This window comes from Primulina tabacum, chromosome 13 (assembly GCF_025594145.1).
Source record: "Primulina tabacum isolate GXHZ01 chromosome 13, ASM2559414v2, whole genome shotgun sequence".
In the NCBI taxonomy this organism is placed as follows: domain Eukaryota; kingdom Viridiplantae; phylum Streptophyta; class Magnoliopsida; order Lamiales; family Gesneriaceae; genus Primulina; species Primulina tabacum.
In genome coordinates, this window is record NC_134562.1 from 38461357 (window position 1) to 38485859 (window position 24503).

At 34.0% G+C, this 24503-nt stretch overlaps 3 protein-coding genes and 2 long non-coding RNA genes across 8 annotated transcripts; 2 read left to right on the forward strand and 3 right to left on the reverse strand.

The window, feature by feature from the left end:
* Window positions 1-3094: 3094 nt before the first annotated feature.
* On the reverse strand, window positions 3095-4681 carry LOC142522119 (uncharacterized). The gene is made up of 2 exons (XM_075625271.1): window positions 3638-4681; window positions 3095-3460 (listed from the first exon to the last, which is right to left on the reverse strand). The coding sequence occupies exons 1-2, from the start codon at window positions 4679-4681 to the stop codon at window positions 3095-3097; spliced, it is 1410 nt and encodes a 469-aa protein (XP_075481386.1).
* Window positions 4682-9719: 5038 nt separating this feature from the next.
* LOC142522455 (putative WRKY transcription factor 3) lies at window positions 9720-12599 on the forward strand. Its single transcript, XM_075625870.1, has 4 exons — window positions 9720-10295; window positions 10717-11366; window positions 11444-11602; window positions 12218-12599. The coding sequence occupies exons 1-4, from the start codon at window positions 9840-9842 to the stop codon at window positions 12501-12503; spliced, it is 1551 nt and encodes a 516-aa protein (XP_075481985.1). The 5' UTR covers window positions 9720-9839; the 3' UTR covers window positions 12504-12599.
* LOC142522456 (uncharacterized) lies at window positions 12590-13340 on the reverse strand. The gene is made up of 2 exons (XR_012814481.1): window positions 13039-13340; window positions 12590-12891 (listed from the first exon to the last, which is right to left on the reverse strand). It is a non-coding gene; the product is annotated as an uncharacterized LOC142522456 (long non-coding RNA).
* Window positions 13341-17668: 4328 nt separating this feature from the next.
* LOC142523485 (uncharacterized) lies at window positions 17669-19007 on the forward strand. Its single transcript, XR_012814676.1, has 3 exons — window positions 17669-18407; window positions 18494-18617; window positions 18705-19007. It is a non-coding gene; the product is annotated as an uncharacterized LOC142523485 (long non-coding RNA).
* Window positions 19008-19650: 643 nt separating this feature from the next.
* Window positions 19651-24338, reverse strand: LOC142523081 (uncharacterized). Of its 4 annotated transcripts, none has more exons than XM_075626725.1 (11): window positions 24078-24338; window positions 22881-23067; window positions 22453-22749; window positions 22176-22259; window positions 21558-22022; window positions 21092-21227; window positions 20857-21019; window positions 20655-20783; window positions 20284-20478; window positions 20056-20178; window positions 19651-19972 (listed from the first exon to the last, which is right to left on the reverse strand). In XM_075626725.1, exons 3-11 carry the CDS (start codon window positions 22724-22726, stop codon window positions 19859-19861), a joined length of 1683 nt encoding a protein of 560 aa, XP_075482840.1. In that variant the 5' UTR covers window positions 22727-22749; window positions 22881-23067; window positions 24078-24338; the 3' UTR covers window positions 19651-19858. The 4 variants fall into 4 exon arrangements, with proteins under 4 accessions (XP_075482840.1, XP_075482837.1, XP_075482838.1 ...); XM_075626722.1 differs by having other exon boundaries at window positions 22453-22796; window positions 24078-24335; XM_075626723.1 differs by lacking the exon at window positions 24078-24338 and adding an exon at window positions 23211-23473 and having other exon boundaries at window positions 22453-22796.
* Between the last annotated feature and the right edge of the window lie 165 nt (window positions 24339-24503).

The window sequence follows — 24503 nt, forward strand, 5'->3', positions numbered from 1 at the left end:
TCTACCTAAATCCGACTCATTATCATCCTAATTTAGAGCGAAAATTAATATTTTTGCATAAAAAATTTGAGTAGTCATATATGAGATCTATTTCACAAAATTGAGTCATGAGATAATTTCATATAAGTTGTTGTGAATTTTTTTAAAAAGGTTTTTAACTGTTGTGAAAAAGTAAAAATTTATGGTAAAAAGTAAAAATCTCATACTCTCAAAATTATCAAACTACACACTTTATAATATTTTTCTCTCAACTCAATTGTGATTTTCTTCACAAATGAGAGATCTATTTATAGAAAATCTTTACAAATAATCCAAAAATAAATTCATCATTACCTACATCATCACACATTAATTTTTAATATTTACAACTCTTATTTTCAACATTCAAATATTCAATACACACATTTTAAATATTATTTTTCAACACTCCCCCTTGTGATGATGATCATAATGATTGTCTTCATTACGTGTTTTTATACTGCCTCGTTAAAAACCTTACTAGGAAAAACTCATTGGGATAAAAACCATAGTAAGGGAAAAAGAGTGCAGTCACGTAAACTCCCCCTCATGTTGACACGAACAATTTTTCACAAATTTCGTAGATTGCGCATCTCAATATTATATATGTGCTTTCTGAATATTGTCGTAGGAAGTGCCTTTGTGAAGAGATCTGATGAGTTTTCACTTGATTGAATGTGACGAACATCAATATATTTATTCTTCTCAAGCTCCTTGGTGAATGCAAAGAACTTAGGAGGAATATGTTTAGTTCTTTCGCTTTTTATGTATCATTCTTTCAGTTGAGCAACACATGCAGCATTATCTTCATATAGTATCACAGGCTTCTCGTCAAATGATAATCCGCATGAGATTTGGATATGTTGGGTCATTGATTTTAACCACACACATTCACGACTTGCTTCATGTAGTGCAATAATCTCGGCATGATTTGATGAAGTTGTTACGAGCGTTTGTTTCTGTGAACGCCAAGAAATTGCAGTGCCTCCACGAGTAAATACATATCCAGTTTGGGAACGTGCCTTGTGTAGATCAGATAAGTATTCAGCATCGGCATAACCAATTATACTTGGATTAGCATCTTTTGAATACAAAAGTCTCAAGTCTGTCGTTCCTCGTAGATAACGGAATATATGTTTAATTCCGTTCCAGTGTCTCTTTGTTGGATATGTGCTAAATCTTGCCAATAAATTTACTGCAAAAGATATATCGGGCCTTGTACAATTTGTAAGATACATAAGGGCACCGATAGCACTTAGATATGGTACTTCTGGACCAAGAATATCTTCATCATCTTCACATGGACAGAATGGATCATTTTCTATATTTAATGATCTAACAACCATTTGAGTACTTAAATGATTTGATTTATCCATATTAAAACGTTTAAGGATCTTTTCTGTATAATTTGTCTGGTGAACAAATATTTCACATTCTTTTTATTCAATTTGTAAACCCAAACAATACTTGGTTTTTCCAAGATCCTTCATTTCAAATTCTTACTTCAAGTATGACACAACTTCTTGAATTTCCTTATTCGTTCCAATGATGTTTAAATCATCAACATATACAGCAATAATTACGCATCCGGATGTTGTTTTCTTAATGAAAACACAATGGCATATTGAATTATTTACATATCCCTTTTTCATCAAGTGATCACTTAGCCGATTATATCACATTCGGTCAGATTGCTTTAACCCATATAATGATCTTTGTAATTTCACAGAATAACATTATCTGAGTTTTGAACTTTGTACTTCAGGTATCTTAAATCCTTCAGAGATTTTCATATATATATTACTATCAAGTGATCCATATAAGTAAGCTGTAACAACATCCATAAGACGCATTTCTAAATTTTCAGATATCGCCAAGCTAATCAAATACGAAACGTAATTGCATCCATCACGAGAGAATACGTTTCTTCATAATCAATTCCAGGCCTTTGAGAAAAACCTTGTGCAACAAGTCGAGCTTTATATTTTACTATTTCATTTTTCTCATTTCGCTTTCGAATAAAAACTCATTTGTATCCAACAGGTTTTACACCTTCAGGTGTAAGGACTATAGGTCCAAAAACATTACGTTTATTTAGCGAATCCAATTCAACCTGGATGACTTCTTTCCATTTTATCCAATCCTGCCGATTTTTACATTCACTAAAAGATTTTGGGTCATGATCTTCATTATCATTTATAATGTCGATTGCCACATTATAAGAAAATATATCATCAATTTCTTCTATATCTTTTCGGTTCCATATTTTTCCAGTATTAATGTAATTGATATATATTTCATGATTCTCGTCAGTTTGTGTTTCTGACAGAACATTTTCATCATCATGTGTTTCTTCAGGAACATCATTCTCTATTTTGTGATTATCATGTGTTTCTTCAGGAACATCATTTTCTCTTTTGTGATCATCGTGTTTCTCTATAAATTTTCTTTTTCGAGGATTTTTATCCTTGGAACTGACTGGCCTTCCACGCTTCAGGCGTTTAATGACATCATGAGTATCTTCAATTTGTTTCTTCGGAATTTCAATTCAAGCAGGGGCATTTGCAGCATGTATATATGATTTAATTACTCCTTTTGTGTCTGCAAATGCATCTGATATTTGATTTGCTATTCTTTGCAAGTGCACAATTTGTTGTACATCTTTTTCACATTGTTTTGTTCTTGGATCCAGATGTAACAATGATCAGGGACGGATCCAGGAATAAAAGTTGGGGGGGCTTGAAGTCAATATGATAAGTTATATATTATTAAAAAAAATTTACATTATATCGTTCAACGAAGTTGTGCCCTACGAGATTTTAAAACATAAAATTCATCAATAATAGAATTTACATCAATATGTTTAGCTAAATCTCGTTCAATATAGAGTGTCAAACAATCGGCAAGAAAGTCATCCTCCATTTTATTGCAAAATGCCGTCTTCACATGCTTCATTGCTGAAAAAGCCCGCTCAGTAGTGGCAGTAGACACAGGTAATGTCAAAACAAGATGAATCAATCTAGTCAACATAACATAAACACTTGACCGTCCACTCTCGGTCAATTGCTGACACAACTCAACAAGTGTAGAAATTTTGCATCACATCAAGTTTATAATGTATCAATTCATACTCCAAAGCAACAATTTCTTGATCTGTGAAATCTCCAGGATAAAACTTCTTCGCAAGCTTGCAAATATCATCACTGTTAAATGAGTCAAATGAATTTTTAGGATCTAAAGCTGTACTAAGAGAAAGAAGTTCCACCGATGACTCATTGAACCGAGTATTTAACTCCATCAAAATGAAATCTATTGCTGCATTAAAAACATCAAAGTGGTAATGATGTTCTATTGTAGTTTGCCGACAGGAACGTCCAATCTTATATAGACAATCAAGGTCAGGTACATCAATTTCATTTCTTGAGCAAAAAACTTTAACTTCCTGAAGAAATTCATTTCACCCACATTCTCTAAATTCTTGAAGGCAAGTTTTGGTAGTAGTGACAAATGTGATAGCGGTCAAAATGTCTTGAGATTTTCTTTGAAGAATTTGACAAAGAGTATCTGTTCTCATAATTTTATGCATTAAGTGCAAAATAAACACAAATTCAAAGCTTGCCATGTTTCTGTAAATCCCCCGAACTTCAGCCTTAACTCTTCCATTTGGAGAATAATCACTGAGAACTTCAAAAATTTTGCAAGTTGCAGTGTACATACCTATCAAGCTTTTTACCGAATCATAGTGAGAACTCCAACGAGTAGCTCCTGCTCGTTGCAAATTACCAATCTGGTTTGCACCACTTCCAGAATCACGTTCTCCAATTAACAACATATACTCAATTTCATTTCTCTGTGCAGTATGTAATTCAGCAATGCGCTTAGTAGAAGAAGTGACAATATTAACAATATTGTCCAAATGAGAAAAGAATTCCCAAATAACACTAACATCCTTAGCTGCAGAAACCAATGTCAGTTGTAAACGATGTGCAAAACAGTGGACATAGTATGCATAGGGACAATCTTTGAGAAATAATGCTTGAAGTCCATTCCACGCTCCACGCATATTGCTAGCACCATCATATCCTTGGCCTCTGATTTTCTTAACATGGAGATCATGATGAACAAGAACATTTGATATCTCATTTTTCAAATTCATTGAGGTAGTGTCACTAACACTTTTGATGGCAAAAAATCTTTCTGTCAAAATCCCATGATTGTTCACAAACCTCAATATAATGGCCATTTGCTCTCGTTTAGATATATCTCGGGCTTCATCAACAAGAATACAGAAGTATTTATCTCCAACTTCTTCACGAACCATCTGTCGTACTCTATTGGCCATAATATGTAAAATCTCTTTCTGAATTTCTGGAGCGATATATTGGGCATTTTTTGGAGCATTCTCAAGCACAACTTCATCAATTTCTATATTCATTTTTGCAAAAGCCTTCACCAATTCAAGAAAATTTCCACGATTAGATGAAGATAGAGATTCATCGTTACCTCTAAAAGCACAACCTTGAAGTGCTAGCCAACGAACAGCTACAATTGAGGTGCTCAAACGCAGACGATTTTTCTCTTTTTCCTCTTTAGATTGTGCATGCATCACTTTATCAATATGTTGTGAGGGCCTCATCAAATTTTCAGCCCTTCTCTCACACATAGTATGAGGTGAAGAAGCTGCAGAACCAATATGGACAAGAAAAGCACATGTTTTTTCTTGATTTATTCTTTTCCAATTGTCAAATCCTTCATTGACCAATGCCGAGATATTAGATGAATTAACATCATTCAGGAAAAGAAAACAATAGAAACAATATGCCTTATTTGTTGAAGGCGAATACTCCAACCAATAAAATTTCTGAAACCATTTTTTCTGAAAACGACGATTCTGGCTTCCAAATTTTGTACCTGGATACTCCAACATATCTGGTTGATAAGGCCCCATATTTAGATATGAACGTCTTATCTCATCTCGTACATTAACATGATATTCGCATATCTGTTTTCTTTTTCCTGGATCTCGTTCAATAAAAGTAGACGAAGACTGATGATCGTCTCTAGGAGAGGAACATGAAGGAATTTGGATATTGGGAAATAGAAGACTTTCACTGGATTGATGTTGCATTGTAAGGACCGTAGGAATTGAAGTATCTTCACTAGCTTGACGATCTCTCTTCTTAAAGAAAGAGGATATCAATGTTTTTCCTTTCTTTGCCGCAGATTGATATTCCATTTTGAAATAGTTCAATTTATAATCCTAAACAAGAATAAAATAATTATTAACCAAATAAACAAGTAATAGTCACTCAACAACTCAACAACAAACAATCAAGAAACCACAAATCACACACAGAGAAGCTATAAAAAACAAAATAAAAAATGTATAGCCGATTCTTACCTGGATTGTTGCCTTGCCGATGAGCAATTCGATTTCTTCGGGAGTCCGCAATTCTATTCTGTCGCTAAAGGGCTTGGGACTTGGGAGAGAAATTTTGTAGAATTGAGGTGGGGCGGATCAGAGGATAAATTTGGTCTCATCCTTGTAAATGGACGGGACTTGATTGGACTAAGACATTGATGTACGACGGTTTTTGAAACAACCGTCGCTATTAGCGACGGTTTTTCAAAAAACAGTCGCTAATAGCGACTGTTATTAGCGACTGTTTGAATAAACCGTCACTCGTAGCGACGGTGCAATTAAAACCTGTCGCCGATCCAGATCGGCGGCGGTTTTACTAAAACCGCCGCAAATATTAACCGTCGCTAAATTATTAAAAAAATGGGCTGGGCCACAGCCCAGTACAGCCCTAGAATACATCCGTCTCTGACAATGATGATACATACCATGCAATTTCCTTTTCGGTATGTTTCTATTCTCCCCTTAACATTGGGAAGATTTCCTCATTAAAATGACAATCAGCAAAACGTGCTGTGAACACATCGGCTGTCTGAGGTTCAATATATCGAATGATTGATAGACTATCATAACCGATATAAATTCCAACCTTTCTTTGAGGTCCCATTTTCTTTCGTTGCGGTGGTGCAATAGGCACATACACCATACATCCAAAAATTCTCAGATGAGAAATGTCTGGTTCTTTACCAAATGCAAGCTGCAATGAGGATTATTTATGATATGCACTTGGTCTGATACGAATTAATGCAGCAGCATGTAAAATTGCATGTCCCCATATAGAAATAGGAAGCTTTGTTTTCATAAACATTGGTCTAGCAATCATTTGCAGACGTTTAATTAATGATTCAGCCAATCCATTGTGTGTATGTACATGAGCAACATGATACTCAACAATGATTCCCATAGACATACAATAATCATTGAAAGTCTGAGAAGTAAATTCACCAGCATTATCAAGTCTAATTTTCTTGATTGTATAATCGGGAAATTGATTCCTCAATTTTATTATTTGAGCAAGTAATCTTGCAAATGCAACATTTCGAGTTGACAATAAACATACATGTGACCATCTGCTGGAGTCATCAATCAATACCATAAAGTATCTAAATGGTCCACATGGTGGATGGATTGGTCCAAAAATATCACCCTGAATACGTTAAAGAAACACTGGTGATTCAGTTTGGATTTTGGCTGGTGATGGTCTTATAATAAGTTTTCCAAGAGAATATGTTTTACATTGAAACTTATTATTCTGAAAGATCTTCTGGTCTTTCAACGGATGACCATGTGTATTTTCTATAATTCTTCGCATCATTGTTGAACCAGGATGTCCTAATCGATCATGCCAATTGATCAGTATTGAAGAATTATCAACTACCATGTTTGATTCAATTGGACTTATATATGTATAATGCAATCCAGTAGGTAGCATTGGTAGTTTTTCAACTACATATTCCTTTCCTGATTTGTATGTGGTAAGACACATATATTTCTCATTCCCTTCATTCATTGTTTGAGTATCATACCCATGGAAATATATATCATTAAAACTCAACAAATTTCTTTTTGATTGTGGTGAATACAAAGCATCATTGATAAAAAATTTTGTACCATTAGGTAACAAAAATTGTGCTTTACCACATCCTTTAATCAAGTCTACAGGACCTTATTGTATTCACCATTATTTTTGTTGGTTTTAGTTCCAAGAAATATCTTTTATCTCGGAGGATAGTGTGCATTGTACCACTATCAGGTATGCAAGCTTCAACTTTGTTCGTAGCATTTTCCATATTTGAATTTCAAAAAAAATATACAATGAAAAAAAAATTATTGACAATACGTATGCAATAAATTGAAAAATACAACACATATCATACTTGTACGATAAAACATTATCATATGAGTGCATGAAAAATAAATTATTTTACAATTATATTCTACCAATATATTGTTCATTTTCAGAAAAATCATTGAGAAAATCTCTAACGTCAATATTTTTCATTTCTATTCCACCAGTATATTGATCATTTCCAGAGAAATCATTCAGGAAATCTGCAGTATCAAAATGAGTTGAATCACTCAAATGACCACTATGTTCAGTGAAGTTGATCTCTTTTTCTTTCCCCTTTATCGATTCTTTATAAAGCTTGCAAAGGTGCTCGGGGGCTCGACAAATACGAGACCAATGTCCTGGAGTGCCGCATCTAAAACAAGAACTTCCAAATATTTTGAGTGATTTTCATTTACACTCATGTTCTCATGATGCCTTTTTGGTGGGTGGTTCGTGACGCCCTTTTGAGATGAGTTATAATAATAACTATCTCGATTGTTTTCAAAACCACGGCCGCGACCACGACCACGACCACTTCCACGTCCACGTCCACGACCACGACCTCGACCTCGACCAAAACCTTGTCTCTGGATTTGATTTTGGTTTTCAGGTTTAAATTCAATTTTACTCACAGCATTTACTTCTGGAAATGTTGTTGATCCAGTGGGTCGGGACTGATGATTTCTCATTAATAGCTCGTTGTTTTTTTCCGCCACAAGAAGACAGGCGATAAATTCAGAATATCTCGCAAATCCACGAACTCTATATTGTTGCTGTAAAGTTATATTTGATGCGTGAAACATGGAAAATGTTTTTTCAAGCATTTCTGATTTCGTAACCTCATGTCCATAAAATTTTAATTGCGAGATTATTCGATACATCGCCGAATTGTAATCACTAACTTTCTTGAAATCTTTGAATCTTAACATATTTCATTCATCACGGGCGGTCGGAAGTATAACTTCCCTTATATGTTCGTATATTTCTTTCAATCCTTTCCATAGAGCCATGAGATCTTTTTCGATGAGATATTCACATTTTAAACCTTCGTCGAGATGTCGACGCAAAAATATTATAGCTTTTGCTTTTTCTTGTGATGAAGATATATCATTTTCTTTAATGGTCTCGCTTAGACCCAATGAATCAAGATGCATTTCTATATCGAGAGTCCATGGCATATAATTTTTTCCCGTGATGTCGAGCGCAACAAATTCGAGCTTTGTCAAATTTGACATGGTGGTACTAAAAAAAACTACGATGCATTTTATTAGTTAATGAATATTGCAATACAAAGTAATGGATAAACAACAAGTACAAGCATTCGTAAAAATAAAGAAAACACACGAGGAGGATATTCTCCAATAAATACAAGACTCGTGAGTATGATAACCAAAATAATTAAAAATAACCTTGAGAAAGCCATCTTCTTTCTTCTTCGAAAAATTTGATGAAGAATAATTTTTAGAGAAGAAGAGAAAGTTGAAGTGATTGAATGTGTTTATGAGATCAAATTTATAGGGTAAAAACTAGCCGTTTTGTTACCGTTTATGACTGTTGGTGTACAAAAAATAAATGTATGTATTTGTACAATTTTATGGTAATAATATGATGTATATAATATTAGTCATGTTTAAATAATTATGTATATCATATCACATTATTATAATGAGGTGTCATAAGTTATTTTGTTTAAAAACCTTATAGGCTTTTATACTTGTCGTATCCCTTACGGGGAGTGTGGGATGTCGTCTTAACATCCTCCCAGGATTTATAACAAGTTTTTGAAAAAATTATTATTTCTAATTTTTATTATATAATAACATTATATTATATATTAAATATATACACAATAAATAAATAACAGTAAAATAAATATTATTACTTTTGTTACCTTTTTCTTCTGTTTGGAGCTTGGAAAAGTATGGAGAGCTTTTAGAGCTTCGTGCTGATAACGTGTTGTGAAAAAGTAAAAATTTATGGTAAAAAGTAAAAATCTCAAACTTTCAAAATTATCGAACTACACACTTTATTATATTTTTCTCAACTTAATTGTGATTTTCTTCACAAATGATAGATCTATTTATAGAAAATCTTTACAAATAATCCAAAAATAAATTCATCATTACCTACATCATCACACACTAATTTTCAATATTTACAACTCTTATTTCCAACATTCAAATATTCAACATTCAAATATTCAATACACATATTTTAAATATTATTTTTCAAGATTAACGATTATATTGAGTTTCATGACACCACAGTTAGTACAAGGGCATGGAATGGTAGTCAAATGTTCAGTTTGCAGAGATGATGGGTAACTGATTGCTCATTTATTTGATGTAAAAAACAAAAACAATTTGAAACGGGCCCCACCCAGCAGTTAATGCTCACACAACTTGAGATATATATATACATATATGCGTTTGTTTGTATCGTGCGATGGTGAGTCAGTAAGAAGACGAACAGAGAGGAAACATACTTATTGTTACTGCAATTAAATATTAAAAATCATATTTGTTGGGATTTTATCTACTTTTAGATTTTCCTAGAACAAGAGATCAAGAAATGGGTACTATTGAAGATATGTCGGCGGTCTCTAAATCCAAGCCGACGATCTCGGTACCCCCACGTGGCTCCATGGATGCTCTCTGTATTAACTGGTCAGGTCTTGGATTCAGCCCGGGTCCGATGACGCTAGTGTCGAGCTACCTCGGGGACCAGGGTCCGTTTTCTTTCTCTCAGCTTTTAGCGGGAGCCATGGCTTCGCCGGTCGTGAGGAAGCCGGGGTTTCTATCGAGTCAAGATTCTGGGAGAGAAGTGAGAGAGGGGAGTTTTTCTAATGATGAGAAAAATAGTGAGAGCGGTGGTGGGTATAAACGGAATAGGCCTATGAATCTAATGGTGGCTCAGCCGCCGTCTCACCCGTCGGAGCCTCAGAGTTTGAGCCCACTCTTCATGTTTCCGCGGGGATTGAGTCCTTCTGGATTGCTTAATTCACCTGGGTTTTTGTCCCCACTAAACGTAAGCTACCGATCCGGAGTTAACTTTCCATTCTGTCGGTCATTTGCTCTAGATTCTTAGTTGTTGGATGGTCGAGTTTACTTGGGATTTCTTGAAATAACTATTCAAACTTGAATAAGCATGTCTCAGTTTAAGGATTTGTTTCTTAAGATAATTGTAAAGGATTTGACAGCTTGTATTTGAAATGGCAAATAATGCAATCCCGGTTAAGTTTCACTAAGGTTAGAAATCTCAGATTTCACGTTCGCTTCAATCCTGTGCTCGTATGTTCGAGTCTGCATATTTGGAAGCTCTGTTTTCTTTTGTAGAAATATTCCAACCGTTTTTCTTGTCATGAGTCCAGTGGGAAATTCTTTGGTTAAGTGATTCAGAATTTGGTTTGGCCGGGTTAAATAATGATTTTTTTTAAAATTTTGTGCAGAGCCCATTTGGAATGTCGCACCAGCAGGCTCTAGCTCATGTGACAGCTCAGGCGGCACTATCCCAATCTTACATGCAGATTCAAGAAGAATTTCACCGTTCGTCATCTACAGAAGCATTGGAGCACCGTCATTCTTCTGCACCAAAAGAATCTTCGGCACAGCAGACCTGTGCTTTACCAGCAGTACCAGAGAGTTCAAAAGTCGAGACATCTGATATTTCCCTATCCGATAAAAGAGCTCCTTCTGTTGCTGGTGATAAACCGGCCAGTGATGGTTATAACTGGAGAAAATACGGCCAGAAGCATGTGAAGGCCAGTGAATGTCCTCGGAGCTACTACAAATGCACACATCCTAACTGTCCTGTCAAGAAAAAGGTTGAAAGAGGGGTCGATGGTCATGCATCTGAGATTACGTACAAAGGAGAGCACAAGCATGATCCGCCCCATCCCAATAAACGGGGAATGGATAATTCTGGTTTCGATGTATCGGTAAACTCACAAGTGAAGCCCGTTTTTTCCGAGGCTGTAAGTTTTCCAGCAACCACTCAACATTCATTTGAGCATCTTCCTGTCACTGGTCACAATGAGGAATTGAAAGATACTGCAGTAGTTTTAAATGGGGATGATGACGAATCAATTGCCAAAAGAAGGTAAAATGGTTGTTTTGTTTCTCGTCTCACTTCCTTATCATTTTTCTCGGGTGACATACTCTTACTTTAAAATGCAGGAATGTGGACATTGGATCATCAATGCCAGCTTCATCACAACAAATTGTTACAGATTCAAAGATTGTCGTTCAGGCCAGAAGTGAAGTTGATCTTTTGGATGATGGATTCAGATGGAGAAAATATGGACAGAAAGTAGTCAAGGGGAATCCTCATCCAAGGTTGGTCCATTTATCAATATAGAAGTTAATATTGTTGTCATGATGTGTTTCTTAAACTAAATCTTATTCAACTTTACTAGTTGACCACAAGTGTGTTTAATTTTTACTTTTGATCTTGACATCTCTTTATGCTGAACCTTCTGATAAATATAAGGGACATCGGATGATGATAACTTGTGTCCTCGATTGAGAGAATTTCAAGTCAGGGGATTTTTTTTTGTCGCTAGGAATTTTAGGTTGCTCAGGATTTTGGGTTAACATTTGCTCCGTAAGTGCACTTCTCTTGAAAATATGCATCCAAGGGGACATGATCTTGATTTAGCATATGTCATAAACAAGTTTTAATCACTAATCTTATCGCTGGTGTATGTTTAACTTTGGATAAATAATTTTTATTGGAAACACCTTATACAATTGTGTTACTTCAGCAGCTTGAAATTGCTTTCCAAATTGGCCTTCGAGTTCAATCTCAAAGACTTGGTTGATAATTTATTGGATTTAAGCATCGATTGCTGTAGACAATTCAACTAGAACCTGACTTTTTTGTCAAGAACTAGCCCGTGTACCCCTCGATCTTTTAAGGTTATAATCAAATAATGTCAAACCTTTCTGCAGGAGTTATTATAGGTGCACATATTCTGGTTGTGACGTTAGGAAACATGTTGAGAGAGCTTCAGCTGACCCCAAATGCGTCATTACTACGTACGAGGGCAAACATAATCACGATATCCCAGCAGGAAAGTACAGCAGCCATGGCTCGGGCAATACCAGTTCTCACCAGTTTAAGGGGCAAAAAATGGTTGCTAAGAATCCTACGCCAAGTGAAGAAATCGATTTTGGGACTATAGACCAAATCCCGACGACTCTACAGCTCAAAGAAGAACAAATCGTAGCCACCTGATCTCTAAATCCCGATGGTTACTTCTGGCATTTGTAATATTATATTGGATCTGTAAAGTCATTTGTATGCGAAAATTTTTGCACGCGTGTTTAGGTACTCCATGAGAACATGCTTAGTGTCGAGAATAATTAATTGTAATATATGATAATGTATATGTCGACTGAAAAGATGTTACATGCACTAGTTATGAGTTTGTGAAATAAGTGAAATTTATGTGGGCAACAGAAAAGGTAATTACCTTGTCGAATTATACTCTTTAATATCCTCTTTTCTTGTGACTAAACCATGTGATGCATGATAAAATATGCACCGTATAGTGAATATTGTGAAACAATAATTCAAGTTTCAACGGCCGCTTGCTCGCCATTTTCCTCTCCATTTTTCGTTTCTGTGCATTATTTCACAAACGCAAAGAATCAGAAGCAAATAAACATGATTATCGGACCCACGAACTGCAAATGTCTCCCCCGTATATCTCGTACAAAAATACACAAGATGACAGAAACAAGGAATGATATGAAAATCTTTGACTTACCCTTTTCCGCTCTCTCTTCCCCCATTCTTTGTTAGTTTCTCTTTGGCGGCAGATCCTTTTCTTTTTCTTTTTTCAAAACCAACTGCAATGAAGCTGGTGTTGTAGGGGTGTTTCTTTTTATTTTACCCCTCCAACATTTGGCCCGTATACCCATCTGGGTCCACTCAGAATCTTGCGGTGGTCGGATTCTTTATTTCTTTTGATGGGTTTGATCGGGTCATGGGTTGTATCAGTTTAAAGAAGGCAAGATCTGATGAATCACCTGCATTTGACGCTTCATCTTCATCCTCAGCAAAAGTCGGATAGGAGATTGTTCCAAATCAATGAATAACGTAACTAATACACCAAGTAATAAATTTGAAAACTATAATAGAATTGCGTGAATGTACGTGTGTTCGTGTCTTTGTTAAATAATATTAATAAATACATGTATTTTGTTTGTTTGTTTTCCGTGTACTAATAGATTCTAAAACAAATTGAAACATTTTTTGGAAAGAAATTTATTATAGGCTCGAAATAGTTTGCATTTTTGTTGTTGTATCTCTCACTGTTACTACTACCAATGTGCTTAATTGACACATTTTTGTATGTTTTTTTTTATGATGAAGTTTTCTGCTCTTACGATAAATCTAGGCTAAAAAGGATGATTTTATATCACAATTAAAGTTGCCGATACGATCTTCGTAGAAGATTTGAAGCAGAAAAAAATTCAAAAATAGTCTTTTCACGAGGCGTGATCACGCATTGTAATTATTCTTCAGCTATCGACATAACTAAATCTGAAATCCGAAAATTGCAAAAATAATATCAGATTTTAGACTCCTAATTATGGTATTTGATTTGTGGAAAATAGTTGGAGAAATATTTTTCTTATTGAGAGAAATAAAGATAAGATAGAGTTTTATTCAAAAAAAAAACTCTATCATATCTTTGGTATGATTTTTAGGGGTTGTTTTTAATTTAGCGGGCTTCTCTTCTTGACCCAAAAACCATACAAAACGTGAGGAGGAGGCGGCAGATTACAAGATTCAGCTCACAACTTTTCCACCAATCTCACGCACAGTAGAAGAAAAAGAGGCAGGAAAAGTAAAGAACGAGAAAAAAACGAAATAATTTCTCATCTTCTCTCCGTACCTTTAGGCTAAGTTTTGTTTCTGATTCAGATGATATTTTTAATATTTTCAATTTATCGTTGTGAGACTTTTTGTGTTTCAATTTAATATTCGTGTTTTGTTCAAGTAATTGTTGCTTTATATTTAATTCTATGAAAATTATATCTCGGTTAATCTGACAATTTAATTCGAATATAATTTTCTACTGCTATCCATGAATTCAGTTATCCGTAATTGTCATGAATGATTGGTACATGAGTAGCGATAGTTTAGGTGTGTCGTGCTATCATAGCATATTTAATCTAAATAAATTGACGAAACTCGATCTATCAATTGCAGCTATCTCGGTTGTTAGATTTTAGGATTAACTGTTTTCACAAAGTGAAAATGCTATTTTTAATTAATACGGAACGCTATCGTGCCCAGTTAGTTATTAATAAGTTTTGACTGGATGCTGGGTTTGGTAAATTAAATTAGGAAAACACAAGGATTTTAGCGGCTATTCCTATAATTTTAAGGTTAATTACTTGTAACTGTATGAAATAAAATAATATGTTAGTCGATGAACAGTGACACAATTGAATAGTGAAAATCCCATTGAATCAAAGTTCGATAATTTAATTCTTGTTTATATTTATTATTTTTTATTGCTTTCTAATTTTAGTTTTAATATTTTATTTTATTCTTATTCAACAAAACCTCCATGTTATTTATTTTTTCTCGAAAGAAATCATCTCTTGTTTCCTGTGGATTCGACCATACTCACTATTACACTCATTTTACTTAAGAGAGTATGAATTTAAGTTTGATAGCTCAACAATAGCACACCATTTACGCTCCATTTTTTAAATATAAAAACTATATCTTTAATGGAATTTTAAATAAATAGAAAAATAATGAATTTACACTCCATGTTTTTTTTAAAAAATAACTATATCATTATTTTAAAATAATTATTTTTATTTGATTTATCTTTTTTTCCTTTTGTTTGATTTATGAACTCAATCTTTATTTTGTTGGATGTTCTTTGGTTTGATTTCTTTTTTTTTTTTCATTTATTAAAAGATTTTAAAATAAATCGAAGGAAAATGATATTTACTAATTATTGTTCAAAATTTTATATTTATTCAGTTATTGAGTAGGTCTTTTGTGAGAGGATATCATGATTTGATATCCCTGAGACGGATCCAGCCGATCCATTTACGGAGTGAAAAAAATGTTATCTCATGAGTCGAATAAGAGACTCATTTCACAAAATTGACACATGAAATAACATCATAAGAGTTTTTATACCAATTTTTAAGTCTACTTTTAGCTCATAAGAGTCTTTGTGCCAATTTTTAAGTTGAATAAAATAACGTCCATGTATAACGTAGAGACTCATTTCACAAAATTGACACATGAAATAACATCATAAGAATTTTTATACCAATTTTTAAGTCTACTTTTAGCTCATAAGAGTTTTTGTGCCAATTTTTAAGTTGAATAAAATAACGTCCATGTATAACGTAAACATTACGTTAATAATAAGTTTGAAAACAATTATATTCATTGACAAACAAGATGTGATAAAATTATAAGATAGATGAGACAATGATATTAATTCGTTAAATCATAAAATAAGATACTAAAAATACATTATATAATAGTGATAATCATTTACATTATTACTAAAACACATAAACTTGAATAAACATGTTTTTTGTATAGTCAGTCATTATAATTTTAGTCATTTTTTTAGTTTTATCTTATAATATTGTTATAATGAGTAAGTAATTCATAAAACTATGACTCCATCATAGCAAATTTTAATAAATAAATTCTATAATTGAATTAGTTTTTATAATCGATTTCATTATTCTTGTACCGAATAAAATTATGAAATATTTATCAAATTAACTTTTATAATCGATTCTATTATCCTTATACAATATAATAAATCAAATAGAACATTATAATAAAAAACAAATTAATTAAATACATGTCGACTTTTAAAGATTTTGTAACGTCGCATATTTGACGAATGTCTCCACTTTACGAATACGGGTCTTTATAGCGTACTTATGTCCTCATTCACACGCACGTTGATGAACTTCCAAGGGGGTCACTTATCTCATAATTATCCCAACTTTTAACTTTGGAGTTTTTTTGTGATGAGCTCTCCGGATATAAGATGCACCTTGTTTATATGAGTAATAAATATCAAATCTTTTATGTAATCTTCAAATGTACAATCTCAAATTACCACATTTTCGGAATCTTTGTCATTCCGATGTGAAATCAGTTTATTCATGTTCATTTTTGTCCATGAGTCTGTCAAGAGCTACTCCTTGTCCGTGCAATCTCTTGGCACCAGCGATCATTCCCCTTCTTTTTTTGAGCCTCATATTCACATATTTTGTTTATTAAAAAGATAATTTTTGTTCATCTATAATTAAAATCAAATTCTTGTGCAGATGATTGTGTAATACATAGTTATAGTGCATCTCTTACTATTTTACTTTCTTTTGGTTATTTATCACAAACTTTGAATGCATAATTTTCTTGAATCCCTTAGCTATATTATATTTGCAAGTAACTTATGTATATTTTATCTTAACTATTTTATTTATCTCTCATCCTTATATGAATTGGATCGTTTCAAATATATATTCTAAATTTTAAAAATTATATAAATTTTTGTCATAGATATGATTATAAAAGTATAATAAAAAAATATTAACTTTTTTGACTTATTTCCAATTCAATACTTATCTTCACTTGATTTTTTAGCTTAATGTTTTGATTACTATAATTTTAAAGAAAACTAAAAAATAAATTAAGTTGTTAATTTTAAACATCAAATTAATAATAAAAACTATTTGTGTATGATTTAAAAGGTCAAATATAAAAAATTTTGAACAAAAATATTTAGAGACCACAAAAATTTAAGTGGTAAATTGATAAACCAAAAACATACTTAACAACATGTATATTTTTATGTACTCGTGTAAAATATATTATTATTATAACTATTTTATCGTTATTTTTTATAATACAATACAAATTAAGCTAGCATAACTAATCAATTGATTATTATGAAATCATTAACAAACTGAATAACAGTGAAAGATTAATCTTTTAATTCAAAAATTTCTTGATCTCTAGGTCAAAAGTTATATTTGTTACCTAAGACACTACTTTTATTCATTATAATTGTGATCTACAATGCAAGCCTTATACTAAGTCAATGATGGGCATAACGAGGATTGCAAATGGATCAAACCATAAAACCCTAGGCATGACAAATACAAATAATTGTTGAGTGCAATAAGAGAACACCTGAGAATAATCAAAATGAGTTTAAATTGATTTTGAGTTAAACAACTATTAATACATCAAAGTAATAAAAAAAAATCAAAATGAATTCAAATCATTCTCATGCGAACCATTTACTCTTACATCTAAGTTAATTACAATGATTTATAAGATTTTTAATTTTTTTTTATATTTTTTAAATATTTATTTTTTTGCTCGGAAAATGAATGTTTTTAAAAATATTACAGTTGTCCATGTTTTATGTGATGTCAAAATTGAGTTGCTTCTGTTCATCAATTTGTAAGCTTGGATAAATAAACCGCCAATCATCCAGGAAGAGGGATGGTGCCCCAGCACTGGCACAATCTGGTTCAAGAAATCCTAGGCGAGTCCATAAAACTACGCATGGTTTCCACAGCTGTTCCAACCGAGGTCATCTTCCTCTCTCTGTCTTTTTCGTGTGTGTGAGCTGTTGATAGTACATGAGATATTGAGTGATCCCATTGATTTTGCTGCATTTTACTTACAGGGAGTCAAGGCTAACGTCCATATGGCTCAGAGAAGAAAAGGCGGAAAAGAGTCCCGAATGGCATCCAATAAATCCTACGACACCATGTCGGAGGCTTCACAAATGACTCAAGAATCACATGGATCCAGCATTAATTCAGTCCCCGCGCATATTACAGCTTCGAATGGTTTTGAATGGGTTAAACGGCGAAAACAGAGGACATAATTACAAGATTACATGTTTTTCCCATTTCAGAAAGTCGAAAATTTAAGCCTACAGAACCATCAAGTGTGTTGCATGTTCATGATACTATAAACTCAGATTGGCAAATTTTCCGGCAGGATCCATGGTTATGAGCGGCGAATAATGCCATTCTAGGAGAACATATGCATTTTAGTGTGTCTGGTTCTTTTGATCCATCTAATGTTTATGAGTCGAAGGGATTACCAGCGGTGAGATAATTAGATTTATCATTTCATCAGCATCAACAGACATATATATACTGATGATAATGATTTCGTTCTCTGAATTTGAATAGGATTATGGCTATAGGAAGAAGAAAGGTAGTTTCTCAGGGCCATTACTGTATCAATCTCAAGAAACAGCTTCAAGGCAGTATGGCAGACATGGTCAAGTTCTTCATAGATCTCGCTTTTATCAAGGTAAAAAAATAATAATAATAATCAACCCAAGACTTGATCTTGATCTCAAAATAAAACGAAAGTACCGTCAGACTAAATTTTCCGCAGATTCATGATGCAAACATTCTCACATTGCTCAAGAATGCTGATGCAAAAAGTGCCAGCACAATTCGATTCCGTTTGCTTAAACTTTCACAAGCCACTCAAAATTTTGAGGTGCAAAAAAAAAAAAAAAAAAGGTTGACAGCAACCAATTGCTGGCGTATTATGAAGAAGTTTTGAGTGAAGCAAATCCCAAATGTCATTCAACAGAAGGACAACACTTCAGCCGTCACTTTGATCAGCATTTCTTTCAACTTTTGCAAATTTTCCCCAAATGATGTTGCAGATTACATTTTGGTTCTTTTTTCCAAATCGTGTTATTCATTATCCAGTGACTTAAAAATCATATTTTTTAGAAAACTAAGAAAAAATCACGAGTGATGCATATGGAAGCAGTTTGTTTATGGTGGCCATTAGTTACTCAATTTAATGGATGTTTGTGACAGAATCCAAAAACAATGCAATGTCATGTTACTTTCTGTGAAGCTGCCTAAAATTACTATTCTATATAAAGTTACTCAACAATGTAGCATAATGAGATTCAAACAGAAAAATTCTAATATTACATGCAAAAAAAAATTTCATTTGATTAATGAAAAAATAAAATAAAATAAATACATGGAATTGATAATTACTAAATGAATTGAATTTATTCCATTTCCCAGCAAGGTGCGGAGAATTGATTAAATGAATTGAATTTGAATCCAGCTTCCTAGGTATCCGCCAGTTACGTGAATTACTACTAATTATTAAATCCAAGTTTTTTTTTTCCCCATTAATTACTTCTTAATTAAAATCAAACTTTTCCCATTTATGCCCTATAGTTTTAGGTTCACGTTTATACCCCTGATCCTTCATTTGTTTCATGTTTATTTACACAAGGACTGAATGTTTTTAGAGAGATTCTGAATGTCACCAGGTTGATGGCTATGTTTATAAATTAAAACTTCTCAAAAACCAGAAGGAATAAATATATAATAAATCTTATTATTTTTATTACATATGATGAATTCAAGAATCGTAGTAATATTTACATTCCAAGAAGATGACGATTTAGACTCAGAAACATGGTAAGCATTTCATTCAACATTTCCTTCGAAAAAGCTACTAAATAAATTTCATCCCATGTATACGACCAATCCGAGTGTGTGAGTGTAGCATCAGTCATCATCCAGCCTTACAATTGTGGGTATTTGGCCATGGTTAACGAAATCAATCTTATTCAATCTCACGCAGCAAAGAACGTTTTCTGGTAATTCTTCTGGCTTCTGTGCCTTTTTGTTGAAAAAATGAAAGACTTAGTAACAGTTAGCAAGTTGAAGTCATTTCCACAAAGAGTTGGGAAAATGTAGTGAACCTGAATCGTTAGTCCAAGATCGAGTATTCCATTTCTTAAACGCTCACGGAATGCATCAAGTCCCTTTCTTGCTATGTAGCTGAAGCGATGAATATCAAGATCGATCTCAAAGTAGTTGGGGCCCTACAGAACAGAGAAATATCAAAATGAAAGCAGATATTGTTATTGGTAGAGTTGCAGTGAGGATTTTCTCGCTTTTACATGGAGGGCAAGGGGAAGATGTTCCACCTGATAAAAGTTATGTTGAGGGCGAGAAAGAACAGGCTTCTCATTATAGGCATGCAGAAGTTTTCTTTCAGTGGAACACGAGACCAGATCTTCTGGATTTACCACCCCAACCATAAGTTTTAGCCTTTCCCGGAATGGGACTGTTGCCTCTTTCGCAAATCCTCTAACCTTTTCCATATCATCATCCACCAATCTCTACAGCATAAACGGGGGGAAAAACAAAAATGTACAGCTGAAAATGCTCGATCCTTTAATCACCATTAGAGCATGTATATCTTGCATGAGTACACACCAGAATAAGCACACGTACATTACAGAGAGAGGGGTTGGGGTGGGCTACTGCTGAAAGCTAAAACGAATAGCATATTTACCTCGATCATGTCTTGAAACTGTGGAGATACGTCTTTCTCAAAACTCTCGGAAAGTTTAAAGTACAGTACAAGGCTCAGGCCCTCTCCATTGGCATCACCAAGAAACATTGGTGCCGGATAAGTGGGTAGCTGCCACAAACCCAACCCCATGTCAGATTACCGCCAAGAAAACCTAAAACGTTTGAATATCGCACAAAATCACCTGAATGTTGACAATCAGAAGTGGAGGCAGTTTCGTGTCTGCCTTTATAGAAGGTAGATCAAGGTGCTGTGCAATGTGGTCTATCTTTCTGGGAGACGAAAATATATCGACACCAATTGGAGTGTACGGACTCATACTCGGTGCATTGCATTTCTTCTTATCCCTGCAAATAATAAACTGTCAAGGAAGCAACAATGTCGATGCTCCAAAATCTTTCGTGTTCATAACAGCATACCTAAAGTAGTTTTCTCCACGCAGCTTAAAAGTTGAAGGCTCAATTTCAGACCAAGTTCCAGGAGTTGCCTTTTCTTCTTTACAACATGGAATCATAAGTGCCACTCTTGGACGATACAAATACTTTGTCGATGCACCTAGATTAACCAAAAATAACGTCAGTCAAATAAGATTACGTTATAAGGAGAAAGGATTCTTTTTTGCTATTGACACTGTTAGAAACTGCTTAAAAAGAGCAGAACTCAAACGAAGTCTAGCAGGCCATAATTTTATATTTTTGAATGCCGCTGAAATTATAATTTAAGGTATACACGTGCATGTGATGGGTATTGGCAAACAAATGAGCATAAATTAACTACCCAAGGCTACCTTAATTGCTTCGGTAGATTCGAACATCTACCACTCGCTTCAAATATTTTCATAATCAATAATTTAAACTTCAACAAACACAATCAAAATATACTTACAAAAGTCATTAGCATCAACTTCATCAACAGATGTCCTCGTAACAGAGAGCCTGATAACAGTTGCTTTCTTTCTATGAGATTGTGTGCCGCAGCTCGAGTCAAGGTGGATCATGTCGTTGAAACTTACAGAATGAGCTAATTGAGGCAAGACCGACTTCAATAAGCTATCTGTACTTTTCTCCTCATGTTCTTTCTTCTCATCTTTTGCAACCTTGAAACTCGCATAGGCATGATCTAAATTTTTCTTCCTTTTCGTATCAGACTCGTCATTCTTAAATAAACCAAGTAGTTCTTTTCCATAGGTATTTACAAGGGTATACTCATTTGGCTCCTTCACTCCCTCTGTGCTCACGTCTATTTTCAAGAATCTTTCATGGTATTCTTTGGAGCTGCGCTTAGTGTCCACAAAACACGATGAAGTTTCATATTGAAGCACTTGTCCATTGGGGACACCAGGAAAAAAATCTACAGAAGACGAAGCGGCTTGGAATTAACAAATAAAACGTGTTATTCTATCAAATTTAATAACAAACATATGGTTATCCATGCCAGCAGCTTAAAGAAAGCTTGTTAAATCATCCTTTTTCTTAACAGAGAAAAAAGTTTGATGTTGTTTACCTCCATGTACACTGCTAAAGTCATCGTCCGAGTCAGACTCTAGTAAGCTGAGTGTGTCAAACCACTTATCTTCCGGACAAAAACCTAGAAAAGCATAAATCTTCCATTATTTCAATTCGTCATGATTCTGTAATTAATGAAGTTTGAAAGTTCAGTCAAGATTCCTACAGACTACTCAGTACGCGTCATCACAGCTTGTAAAACGTGAGAAAATTATGCTTCAAACGTTCAACTTCACAGAAAATCCGAGTTTAAGAAGCTTAGAGGACATACATACCATTAGCATCAATTTGGCTATGGTGCCATTGCAACTGAGTGAGGTGGAATGTGGAGTTTGAAACCTCAGATCTTCTGCAGGTCGTAGTTGTGTGCACAAACTCACTAACAGCAAAATCTGAAACTCTAGCACCGGCATTGCTTTTCCTTTTTACGTTTCCATCCGTAACTGAATTCAAACAATGCCTTCTGGCACGTCCACGGCGTTTCCTTCTTACTTTAACAGTTTTAGACGGAGTACTTGCTATAGCATGCGAGGAGACACAAGCACCCATAACCGTATATCAGCCTCGTATCTCTACAACAATTTCGAAGACAATAATTATGTCCGTACGTCCTAAGCAGCTGCAGACCCAGAAAATCAGGTTTATTTTAGTTAGAGGAACGGGACTAGCATTTTTATAAAAAATTACGCATAAAATTTCAAACCTTTTCAACTATCCTTGCCTGGCCCTTTCTCACTAACTTTGTACAACATCCAGCAAACGTAAATTTATATTTTGCCTTCCTGGATCAGAATAAGCATATACTAGCTCTCTCTGGTGGGCTCTCCTTTGCTAATCATTTCAGGAAGTAATGAATCCTACCAAATTGTACACTCCACTCCCCTTCAGACCTTCAGAGAAACGAGATTACAGAAAGATATTTCAAATCAGTAACTCAATGTCCCATCTCTTAGTAAACAAAGATAACAGATATCAGGGGCAAACCAGATGGAACAAAATTCAATGTCCCTCACGAGATTATGTAATACTTAACTGAATACAAAAGCATCATGATCTCATACAACCACTTTAATTGCCTGTTTCAAAGTATGTTTTTAAACAGCACAAGGATAAAACAGTAGAGAGATTTGAGAACATGATTTTGGAATATCACTTTCAAAGGTCGAGTTAAATTAATCAGATATGGTATGGTAGAAAAGAAGTTGATGATAAATACAAGCAGCCAAGCAGGGCCGGACCACAAATTCAGTAGAGGATGTGAATTTAACATGATTTGTTTCGAAACTTTCGTTTTTATCATAATCATAAATAAATAAATTATGAACTTTATTTTCATTATTGGCCACTCAGCTGGATTTCATCCAATAAGCAATACAAGAACAATTAGAGAAATAAAAGGTTCACAAGAAGCAAATTTGTGGATGTGCCTCAGTTCAACGCAATACACATAAACACAACAAATATCATTGTCGCTTTCAAGAACACAGAAAATAGAAAGACCATACAAAATCTTGAAAGCCCCAGGAAATAATGAATTGAAATTTTCAAGATAATTCACATTACATGCCAGATAAGAATCCGAATAAATTTCCATGCACTACCAACCTAAATAAATCAAAGGCAGTCAATTCAAAACTCGCTTCATATTCTCTTGAAAGTGGATGGAAAAAAATTACAGAAATCAACATAATATCATCACAACAGACAACAAATTAAGCAAAAAAAAAAAAAAAAACGCAAAAAGATAAGTCCCGTAGAGGCAAAATTCATATTGAATCACAAAACACCACCACCCTGTCTCAAAACAAAGAAAGATTAAAAAAAAATTAAGAACACAGCCTAAGGATACACACACGTTTGTGTGCACGTGTTATCTATGCATGTCTGGTGAGATTTAGACCTTAAAAAGAGCTTCTGGGGGAGAAGGAGATGTGGGCAATCACGATTTCCAATTCAAAACCTTTTCCCTCTGTCTCTCTTCTCGAATAAAAATCGAGTCTTTCTATATGATGATGTTCTTAAAAGTATCCATGTGTGTATATATTGCAGAAAAGATAAAGAATGGGGGAGACGGTCAAATTAACGTGGTTGGCTAAATTTAGCGTCTTGCCACTTTTCTCGGTTCTATGGCAGGTAGCCATGAATTTTGCAAAGACAAGACGAAAACATAATAGCCAAGACATATTATTTACTGGTATATTATCAATCGGTTTAGATTCATTGAGCCAGCACGATCAGATTAGCATTTTGGGAAATAAAGAAAACGATTTTAAATCTAAAAATAAATAAATCATTAAAGTACCCTGATTTATTAGTACATCCTCCG